At 41.3% G+C, this 11,577-nt stretch overlaps 1 protein-coding gene across 2 annotated transcripts in view; it reads left to right on the top strand.

Annotated features, from left to right (window-relative positions):
• The first annotated feature begins 4,136 nt into the window (after positions 1–4,136).
• The window catches only part of AGGF1 (angiogenic factor with G-patch and FHA domains 1), a 25,200-nt gene continuing 17,759 nt past the window's right edge, over positions 4,137–11,577 (top strand). For both annotated transcript variants that reach the window (XM_035553569.2, XM_050716403.1), the window contains exons 1-5: positions 4,137–4,321; positions 4,869–4,965; positions 5,457–5,662; positions 6,462–6,608; positions 8,154–8,342. In XM_035553569.2, the coding sequence (XP_035409462.1) occupies positions 4,151–4,321; positions 4,869–4,965; positions 5,457–5,662; positions 6,462–6,608; positions 8,154–8,342 (810 nt within the window). In that variant the 5' untranslated portion in view covers positions 4,137–4,150. The remainder of the gene's footprint in view (positions 4,322–4,868; positions 4,966–5,456; positions 5,663–6,461; positions 6,609–8,153; positions 8,343–11,577) is intronic.

The following is an 11,577-nucleotide window of genomic DNA, read 5'->3' as shown; positions in this document are numbered from 1 at the left end:
TTTAGTAAACTTAGAAGGACTGTGAATAGAGGACATATGTTCACAAGACTTCAGCTCTGCACTGTCTTACTTTCAAGTGAGCAGGATCCCTAGTTGTGAACCAGGACCCTGTCCTTGTAGGAGTCAAAAAGGTCTATCTCATATGTGCAAAAGGTCTCTGTCTGAAACCAGAAGCCTCAGCATGCTGGGTGTGGAGCCAGCTACACTATGCAGGGACAAAAGTTATCTCTTATGCAGAAATTTTGCAGACAACATATTCCATAGTATGTTAAACCTAATACTAAGATGCTGCAGCAAGGCTGTAGCAAGGAGTACCAAACAAATCACCAAAATGTAGTTTACTGATTCTATTTTAAAAAAACTTGCTGTTTCAAAACAAGCTGTCAACATGAGCTGAAACAGTTTATATAGCATGACTTAGAACTAACATTACTGACCTCTTAGTAAGTACCTTGCATGTCTTGGTACCTTGCAGTCTTTTGCATACACTTCCTGGTCCTGCTTGCTAAAAACCATGTGCCCCAATGTTCCCAGTGCCCATCAGAAGAGAAGTCACTGACCAGCTGCCTACTGTTTGGAGACACAGTCTTCTATCTGCAGAAATACTCCTTGTGCCTCCAAGAAGATCCTGCTGGAACCCCTGGCCAGCCCAAAAGCAGATCAAGACTGGCCCAGTGACTTTGAGGAAAAGGATGGAGCCCTCTGGCACAATGTAGACATACTGCCCTCCTGTACTTTCAACTCCACGTTACAGCAAAGGAGTTTTTAATACATTCCCAGGTAATTTGCCTTCTCCAAAGCATTACCATGGGAAGAGGGTAGGCCACTGAAGCACCAAACAAAATTGTAAACACCCATTTCTCTTCAGAGATTGCTCAATTTTCCTCATCACAAAGCAGCATAGGGGACAGACATCACAGCTATGCATGAAGTGATGGATATTCTGATGCTGTGTACGAAGTGCCAGATACTGCAGGTAAGCTGTCTGCATCTGCACAAGTGAACAGGACAGGTGGAAGGACAGTAAGACAAGAAAAGCAGTCACACTGCAAGACAGCAGGGGGATGTTGGAAAAGACAGATTGTAAAAGGAGTACAACAGCAGACAGCCAGGGAGGGCCAAGCAGGTCCTTTGCCATGGGAGCCTGGAGGGTTAGCAGGGCCATGCAGGAGCTGGATGGTCCAGTCCTGCTAAAGCCTGTCAGGTGGCAGCATCCTCATGCATGCTGTGTGACTGGCTGAGCTTCAACACAGAGGTATCAGGCCAAGAGCGTCCCACCACCTTGCAGACAGCTGGACAGATGCATCCTGCAGTCTGTCAGAGGAGAACATGAGGCTCTGAGCTGTCCCTGCACAGCAGTGCTCAGGTTGTAGCAGGTTGGGGACAGTTCAGCTCCCATTTTTGGTGACCTTGTCACACAAAAACTATCAGGAGGCCATGGGAATAGGTATGCAATATTTCACCTCCTTGTGCTGCTGTCTTTCAGGAGAAGCAGGAACCTTGAAATACCATGGATGAGGACCACATCCTCCACTGGGAAAGGGGAATGAGGAAGTAGGGAGAGCAGCCATGGAGCTATGCACCTGAATGTGCTTCTCCCAGCTGGCAGGGATGCACATCTCCACCACCTCTTCAATTTTCAGCCCCAAGGAACATGTGCCATTTTAAGTGCTGGCATCACTTTTCATCCTTTTTTTGCTGCTTAAACTTTGTGAACCATTATTTTAGAAATTGTGATCGCCATTCAAAGGCCCATGATTAGACTAACATTTTAATATGACGGTAGTGCAATTCTCTGCATTGAATACAATTTAATACAAGCACGTGCATGAAATCTCTGCTCTTTCATAAAGTGTCTTCCTCCAGCTCATGTCTATTCTTTATTTACACACATTAAGTGCAACCTTTTGGATACAAACAGAATAATTATCAGAAATGAAACAGTTTTTGCTACAGAAAATTCTCAGCACATAAGACATGCATTTCTGATGAGGAACTACTATGGAGGAGCAAAACTGAGGTCTGAAATTGTGGGTTTGGTTTAAACATATGTTATGCCCTACAGTCTATGCTGGAGCTTTATTTTCCCTTACAAAAAATGCTTTAAGCCAGACAAACTATATATATTTTTCCCCATTTCCTTTCAGTTAAGATATGAATAGATGCAGATTTGCATCTTGTCTGCATGCGTAGGGCAACCTGTAGAGTTCAAGCATTCGATTCTGGCATTTTCTGGTCAGAATAGTACTTAATGAGCTATGCATGACAGCGTGACCCAATTGGCTTTGCAGTATAAAGTAGTGTTCATGCTAAAATAACACTGCAGCACGGTATGATTTTCAAGCTTCCATGTCTTTGGGCTTTTGTTTACTGGAAATGAGTCATTTCTTCAGTGGCTGCAAGAAGCAAATGAATAAAGATAGCACTACTTCGGCTTCTAATTCACAGACAGAAAGTGTAATATCTGCTCTCCATAAGAGCTACATAAAACTTGTGCGGAGTGAGGTCTAATCGAAACCTATCGTTTTTCCCTGTTGCTATCAAGCTTTAGTAAGCAATGGCATGAGGCCAAACAAAAAACATTTCAGCTATGCCTAGATAGACTGCAGTGCCAAGAATAATCACTATTTTGAGTGCTGAGACAAAAGTTTTACAGACAACAAGCCATCCCATTGTATTCAATAGCCAAAAAGCAGGATACAGAAGCATGCCAGAACTTCATGGCTGCATCATTACACACTGCAAACTTTAAAGCCCTCATACTTTTGGAGAATCTTTCAGCAGAGCAAGGACCAGCAATCAAGGAAAGGACAAAAACAAATCTAAACTAAACTAACCTACACTGAAATAAAATAAATAAAATAAAATATATTTTAATTGCACCTTTTGTATATATGTAACTCACACATTACTTCAAGTAGTCAGATGAACACTTCCTCTAAAAGTGGTGCACCACAAGGGACACATCTGCTAGCAGGGTCACCAAATATATAATACTCTCATTATTGTCAGGTCTAAAATTTAGGGGCTATGACCTACCAACTGTGATGTAATTGTTTCTTGCACAGAAGTCACAAAGGCTACAAAGTTTACTGTTTATTAATGACTAGTAAGCATTGTGCTCTGCAGAGACAAAACACAGTTAAGGATCAGAAGCGTGTGAGGTAGAGGTTTGAAAATCAGTGCACTGAGATGGGGCTGTGGAAAAAAATAATAATAATAATAATAAATCAGAGAAACCTCTGCAAGTGCCTCTAGAAATCCCAGCAATAGAAATTGACAGAGGAGTGCAAAACTGCATTTCCTTGCACAGATTTAATGCATTAGCTTTGAACGCTGTGCATACAGCTACAATTGCAGTACTCTCAGCCACTGCAATTTCCAGACAGGGTATGAAGTGGTTGTCCACATTATAGGCTGAATAAAATAAAATAAAATAAAATAAAATAAAATAAAATAAAATAAAATAAAATAAAATATACTTATAGAAAAGAGTGTAAGTGCTAGAACAACATTTCACTCCCTGAGGTGCTGCAGGTGAAGCTCTGAAGTACCCTAACAAGCCCAGCAGCGGAGTTACGCGAAGGATAAAGACAAGCACACAGCTTTCCGTGCCACAACCACGGTCAGATGTTTATTTAATTGAGCACGCCGGGCCCCAGAACTGTCCCCACGCAGCCCGTCTCCCGTGAGCGGTGTCCGGCCGCCGCCCCGACGCCAGCCCCGCCTCACGCCGCGGGCAGCGCCTCGGCCCCCGCCAGGCCTCGCGTAGGCCCTGCCCGGGGCGCGTCGCCTAGCAACCGCAAGCCGGGGCCGGGCGCTAGCGCGAGACCACGGGAGGCGACGCCGCTTCCCGCCTCCCCTCCACCCCTTCCGGGCTTGCGCCGCGCTCCTGCCCCGCGGGCCGGTTCTCGCGCTCGGCGGGGAAACTTTTCGCGCAGCGCCGCCGCCGCCGCCGCCGCCGCCTGGCCGGGCTCGCGGGGGCGCGGACGCAGACGCGGGCGCGCGCGCGACCCCGCCGTTGGTGCCCCTCGCGCCCGGCCTGGGCGCCATGGCCGGGGCCGGCGGGCGGGGCCGCGGCCGCCGCTTGGTGCCGCGCGGCGGGCGGCGGGCGGCGGGCGGGCGCTGAGACGGGGGAGCCGCGTCGGGCATGGCCTCCCCGCCCGGCGGCGAGGCGCGGGGCCTGCGGGACCGGGTGGCGGCGCTGGAGGCGGAGCTGGGCTCCTGCCGCGGGCAGCTGGAGCGGGCGCAGCGCCGGCTGCGGCGCACCGAGCGCCTCTACCGCGAGGCGCGGGAGGACGGCGAGGCGCTGAGGAGACAGGTGGGGGAACCTCTCCTTCCCTTCCCTTCCCTTCCCTTCCCTTCCCTTCCCTTCCCTTCCCTTCCCTTCCCTTCCCTTCCCTTCCCTTCCCTTCCCTTCCCTTCCCCTCCCGTCCCTTCCCTTCCTTTCCCTTCCCCTCCCGTCCCTTCCCCGGCGGTGGAGTTTTCCCGTCACGAAAACTGACGCTGAGGGAGGGGAGGGAGGTCCGGAAGGCAGGCGAGGTGAAGGAACCGGGGGTCGTTGCTTGAAATTCAGCTTCTCGGCTTTTTTCAGCTGTCTTGGGAATGGTCCTGGTTAAGTTAGTCCTGTTCCTCCTAGTGTTTACCTTTATTAGTATACTCCTCGTGAGCAGAAATGATGTTTTTCATTGTGGCAACTGTTCGCATAGAAAATCATCTTCTGCAAAACAAAGTTCCACTTAAATAGCTGCAAAGCAGTTAAATTTTGTTAGAATTACAGAAAACTAAATGCGGTCTTTTTTTCCCCCCCCTGATGCAGACCTCTAAAACGTAGCTTTGTTGTCTGTAGCATGCTCTTTCTCTTTCAGGTGGAAGAGCTCACTAAGGAAATCTATAGTAGGAAGGAGAAAGATACATCTAGCGTAGAAGTACAGACAGAGGACTATGCTGCATGGTCACAAGCAGGTAAGAGAGTGGCGATTGCTCATCTAGAGCAAAGATGTTAACTGGTATCTTGTTTGGGGTGGTGCAGCTTTTTGCTTGTTTGCTTTTATATAAAATACGTTTCAAGTCTGTATGCTTAGCTGCATTAAATTTGGTAACCTCACATTTGCCTTTCAGACCATTTACAGTTTCTTCAAGCCATGCCTTTTAGAACTGTACAATAAAAAGTATCGTGGACAGTAGCAGAATTTGTGCTACAGTACTGTGATATATAGTAATCTCAGACATTAAACAAGTGTATGTTGTACAAATTTTTAAAGTACATTAAAACAAGACGTGACTTTCTCAGTAAACATAGAATAAATTCAGCATGGAGGCATGACCTAATAATGGGCTTTGGTTAGACTACTTATATGTATAAACTTCCTATTTAAGACTAAGGATCCTTAAACTGCTTTGTGTCAAATACTGCTTTGCTAATGTATATAACTTCAACTTTTTTTTTCCTTCAGATTATTACTACTATGAAAATTATTATAATCACACTGATACTCAGGACTGTGCATCCGAGCTATCAGTGCAGCACAATCATGGGACTGAAGGCACTGAGCAAAACTCCACAGAGGAGTTAAAGGAGGACATTAATGTTCCTGAAAGGGTGGATAGCACTGGAGTTGCTGAAGGTGGAGAAGAGGAAAATTTCGTCCAGAATTCACAGGTTATAGAACTGTTTGGGTTTTTACTGATCTTGAAGTCAGTAATCTGTTGATATATCATTTAAAAGGTACACTTTTGGTCTTGATGTCATTTTATGAAATGCTTTTTTGGTGGTGGTCTCATAAGGATGGTAGCAGACGTTCTTATGCTTTGAAATTAGTTATTTTTGTAACATTAGTTCTTTGTGTAACATTAGTCATTGGTTTTTAAAAGTGTGGACATTATAAAACATGTACAGTATGTGTCGGAAGCACTGAAAGCCTGGCTTTTTTTTTTATCAACAAAATATGTTTAATATGGCCATGCAGAATTTCACTTTTTTTATGGGATCCCATTTTTTTCCTCCATCAATAGAAGTAGGAAACATATAAGGAGAAATAACTTGTTAGGGTTTTTTTTTTCTATCCTGTTTTTTTCCCGTTATCTAGCCTCTCACTCACTTAACTGTTTTTGTGCCTTAGCATCTAGAAATTTAAATGGAACTGAGAGCAGGCACCTATTTTAGGTGCCTATTTTAGGAATGTACTGAGATATTCACTATGTATTTCTGATGTGAAACACATCTGAGAAAAGTCTGGGGGAAAATGAAAGGGATGGAATGGAATGTTGGTCCCATTAAAATCCATGAGAGTGTATCAGTAAATGCCAGCTTGATTTTTGTCTCCGTGTCTAATAGTCCAGGTAACAGTCCAAGTCCATGGAGCACTAATATTTTTATTTAAAATAGCACACTGTAAAATGCCAAAGAACTAAAGAGTTTCTTTTTAGAGGAAAACCAATTTCTTACTTTCTGGTCCTAGGAAACAGAAGATACATCAGTACCAGAGGGCTCTTTGGCTGAGAGCTTGAGAGCTGCTGCAGAAGCTGCTGTTTCACAAACAGGATTTATTTATGATGAAAATACAGGATTGTATTATGACCATAGCACTGGATTCTACTATAATTCGGTAAGGGTAGCTTTTGGAATCCTGGGTATTTTTCCTCTACTGCAAAAACTTAATTAGTAAAAGCTGGTATGAACAGCGAACTAAGATCTAAGCTGACTTGAATCAAAATTCTATAACAGTTAATTTCTGCAATACGTTTTCCATAACAGAGCTGTTTGGAGCTTTCTTCTTGTCCTATGAGGTGTGTGTATTTGTACATGCATGAATAGATAGGTGTATAGACTGTCACAAATCCTAGTGGAACTCCTTTGCTGAAAATAGGTTTTGTTTGCAGCATTACATTCAACTTAACTTAAAAGCAAATGTGCCTGTGGTAAACAAAAGTAGTTGTTTTCAGGTGTGGTTCTGTACTTTGTTACTTTTTTAAAGTCTCAAACTATATCAAAAGCAATGATATTACTCAGATATAGTTAACTATATAAATAGTTAAATATTTGTGTTTGGGGCTACAGATTCCAGTTTATGATACAATTGCAGAAAAAAAAGAGCAAAGAATATCTTCTTTTTCAGGAACTATTTTCTGTATTACAGGAAATGTTCTTGTGTGGGGTTTACATGTCAAGGTTTTGGTAAGAGGGCAGGGGGGCTGTTGGGGTGGCCTCACTGAAAATTTCAGGGACTGCCCTGTGCTGGACACAGCCAGCTCTACAGCGGCCACACCACAGAAAACAGATGAACCCACTAGAGATAGCCAATTTGCCTCTTTGAAAGCATGTTTGAGAAAGGGCAAAACAAAATAAGGCATAGGGGATGCCAAGAGTGTGTGGAAACAACCCTTCAAACACCAACATCAAAGAAAAAGGGTGAGGAGGATGTGCTCCAAGCACCAGAGCAAGCATGGAAGGCCATTCCGGATCAGATATCCACACTGATTCTGTGCAGAGCCCCATACTGGAGCAGGTGGATGTTCTCTTCAGAAACTGTGGGCAATGGAGAGACCACGTCAGAGCAGGTTCTGGCGGGAGCTGTGGCCTGTAGGGGACACACACTCGCGCAGATGTATCCTGAAGGACCACATGCTCTGGGAGAGGACTGTACTGGGGCACGGTAGAAGTGTGAGGAGCAAGGAACAGCAGAGAGAAACTGTTATGAACTGACCACAACCAGCATTCCCCATCTCCCTGCTCAACTTGGGCAGGGGGATGTTAGGTAGAGGAGCTGGGAATGAGGGAGTGAAGTTGACCTAGAGAAAGAAGGGACAGGGAGAGAAGTTTTATTTTTTGACTTTTTTTCTCACCCTCCAACTCTTTTAATTGATAACAAATTAGTTTTCACCAAGTTGAGTCTGTTTTGCCCCGGTGATAAATTGGTACATGATCTCTATCTTTACCTCAACCCACAAGCTTTTCATCATGTTTTATCCTCCTGTCCTGTTGAGGTGGGCAAATGAAGAAGCAGCTGGGTTTAGGTGTGCCATCCAGCCAGGGTCAACCCATTACAGATCTTTAGTAGATTTCAGTATTCAGTTTCTTAGCTGAGTGTGTTCTGTTGAGTGATGGGTCTGTCAAAGTAATGGCAACATTGTTCTTAACTTTTCTCATAAAGGAAAATCAACTGTATTATGATCCAACAACTGGAATTTACTATTACTGCGATGTGGAAAGTGGCCGGTACCAATTTCATTCACGAGTGGATCTACAGTCTTATCAGACTTCTGGTTCTCAGCACACCAAGGATAAAAAAGGGAAAAAGAAGAGAAAGGAAACAGAGTGGAATACTGCAAACGAGTATAAGGTAACTTCAGAATTGATAGATAGAAAATGCAGTGCCTGTTTTGTTTTATTTTGTTTTTTCATGATGCAACTTAGAGGTTGTGGTGTTTGGCTTTTGGAGGGCATACGCTTATTTTCTGAAAGATTCAAGTGTCTTTTAACTATATACAGCAGGTTGATTAGATGTAGCTAATGTTAAAATAATTTTCCCACTGAATAATTAAGGATCAAACTTTAAACTTGGATCCCCTCACTTTTTCAGTGTTGTTTTATTACAGTGCAACTGTGTAGATCTTTAAAGTTGATTATCAGTGAAGCTCTCTAACGAACACACTGGGATGAATTTGGGTTACTGTGTGGACTCGTTTTACAACCAAATTCAGTGTACCTTAATGTCTTGATTTTTGTTGCTTTTTTTTTTAATTCTTGTGATGAATCCGAAAATGAAGGAAGGTTTTGAAATTGTAGAGACACACCACTCTTTCTCTGTGACTATGTATTCCAGAGTTCATTCCACTGATGTTTTAATGTGTATCTACCATCATTTGGGTTTGATGAAATATCTGAAGTTCTAATTCTTGGACTATTATGCTCTTTATTGATATTTTTTTGGTCAATACATTTTTGTTGTCCATAGTGTGTAAGTGTATCTTAATAAGTGATGACTGTAATTAACTCGTATTTTAAGTTATGAAAAACGTAACTTTATTTGGTTTTCTGATTGCTAAGAAAACATACAATGTAGTACATAGTGGGTACTTTGAAAAACGTTGGTCACTCCTAGGTATTGTAAGTGCTACTGTCACACACCTATTAAGACACAAGAAGCCTTTGCCTACTGAACACTATTACTGATGTGGAACAAATTCAGATAATACTATTCTACAAATTTGTTTATTACTTAAGATTTATTGGAATGTATAGATTACTTTGTTGACCAGACCTCCTTAGTTTGTCTTTCTAAAGCTGCTGCTTTAACCATGGCATAATTTCGTTGTAGAGGCCTCAGCAAAGCTGATTTGTTGAAATCTGTAATAATTACGGTAGTGTACAAGCACTCTTAGCTAGTCATTACGCAACCTCAGTACAGAGTTTAAAAATTTTATATTGGGAGTTACATTACCTGAAAGACTTATAAGCAGATGGAAACTGCTTACAATAAGAACCAGTGAAGGTAAGTTAGATGGATAGTGGTAGTTGACTGTGGGTAATGTGAAAATTTCTACTTCTGGAGATAACTTCAAATCGAACGTTCTTTTTCAAAAGCCTGGGGTGGATACTTAGCAGTATCCACCCCAGGTGTGTATCTCTGAGTATAATGATCCTTTAGACTTAAGAAGGTAATGCAGTTGTAGCTAAGAGTGTTACCAGCATCTAAGTTGCAGGCTAGCTGTGTGCAACTAGTGAATTGGCATTCTGACACTCCCAAAAGGCATAGTTAATAGAGAATTTTATTCATTCTGTGTCAGGAAGACAACTTGGAAATGGGTCTTTATCATACTGTGCAATTAGTAAATCTCTTAAATTTAGTTATGTGTTGAACTTCTACATACTGACCTAAATTTGCAAATGTATTAAAAGTTTTGTGGCATATATAGGCCTAACCTAGAAAATAATGTTGGCAACTTTGTGGGATCCCATCCCCATCTGCTTTTACCATCTGATTGTACTGCAAATAGCTAGCTGTCTTTAGCTCATATTATGTTTAAAAAAATACTGTTATGTAGCTGGTCTTGTTAACAAATCTTTTCTTTAAGTTTGCACAGCCACAAGGTAGGAGGTAAACATCCACTTTTTAACCACTCAGTACATTGCTTTATTTGTGAGTTAATTTGATTAAGCAGCAAGCTAACCAGCAAAACATGTAAAATAGAAGAATAGATTCTGTAGCATGTAGGTTTGTACGTTTGTGAACAGTAAGTCAAAGGTGATGCCACAGTCCACAAGGACTTTCCTTTTTTTTTAACTTAAAAATGGAGAATATGAAGTGAAACTTAGAACAATTACTCTGCGTTAACTTTGAAAAAAATAAAAAGCCTTTGTGTCAGTCCACTTATATATAAATGCAATATTAGATTTAGAAAACAAAAAAACACCTTATTGTCATGTCTTATGTAATTGAGTTAAAACACATTATTCTTAGTGTACGGTTGTAACAAGAAATGCATTGATTTTTTTTAAAAAAAATTGCATTAATAAAAGATCAAGGTTTCTTAGAACAAAAGATTATGGATTTTTCTGTGTTCTGAAAAAAAGATAAAACAGTTTGTTAGCTGCAAAATCCAGTTCATAGGTGTAGAGTATCTCTTGGCAATATTGTTGTCCAGTTTTGTCTGGTATTGCTAAAGGCACTAATTAGTTCATAGTAATTATTGCACTATTTACATTCAGAAAGAAAAACATCTGGTTTTAAGTAGAATCTTTTAGTGTTCTTTATTGTGAAATTCTTTCTTCCACGCTTATGCTCATCCTTCTTTACTTTCCATTCCGTCTTACACTCTTGAAAAAGTAAAATAAAAGCTATCTCTGAGTACTGATTAAATTTGCAAAGTTCCTACAATTATTTTGAAGATTAAGTATTTCGTTATTGCTTTTCCCAGTGGGTTGCTTACTATCTTAAATTGTGGTGCTAGCTGGAAAAGTGTCTCTGAACATTATCAAGCTTTTTGTCCAATGTATGCTTTACTCTAGTTTTTTTTCCCCACAGCCATTACAAGTAGGAGAATGATTTTTTTTTTTTTTTATTTTTTTTGCCTGCTCTGGAGCTGCTAATGATAAATAAAAGTGATAAAGCAATACCATAGTCTAGTTCTGGGAATATGTCACAACCCACCTGAACATTATTATTCCCCTATCAAGATTAGAAGGTTTCTAAGAATGTGCATATGAGGCTGAAGAAGATACTGAGCAGTGGATATAGAATTTCAAGTACACAAACACTTGTTAAATTTGCTTGCTTTCTTTTTCAGCTAAGGGATTAAATATAAGCAAGGTATTGGTAGATACTCAGACTTAGTTAAAAGTTTTCTGTATCCAAGAAATAAAAGAATTTAGCAACTGCATGTGTAGATTATCACAGAAAATATTTCTATATACACAATACTGGTAGCTATACAGTTTTTACAAAAACTGTGAGTTTTGATTTACCCAATCCATTTAATCGAAAATTAATCTGTTTCTTAATTTAAAAAGAACTGTAACTGGGTCAAACAGTTAACTTTCTGTATCTGGTGACTGAAGGTTTTTTTTGTTGCAAT

This window comes from Cygnus atratus, chromosome Z (genome assembly GCF_013377495.2).
Source record: "Cygnus atratus isolate AKBS03 ecotype Queensland, Australia chromosome Z, CAtr_DNAZoo_HiC_assembly, whole genome shotgun sequence".
Lineage (NCBI taxonomy): Eukaryota > Metazoa > Chordata > Aves > Anseriformes > Anatidae > Cygnus > Cygnus atratus.
This window is presented reverse-complemented; position numbering and strand designations above follow the sequence as displayed.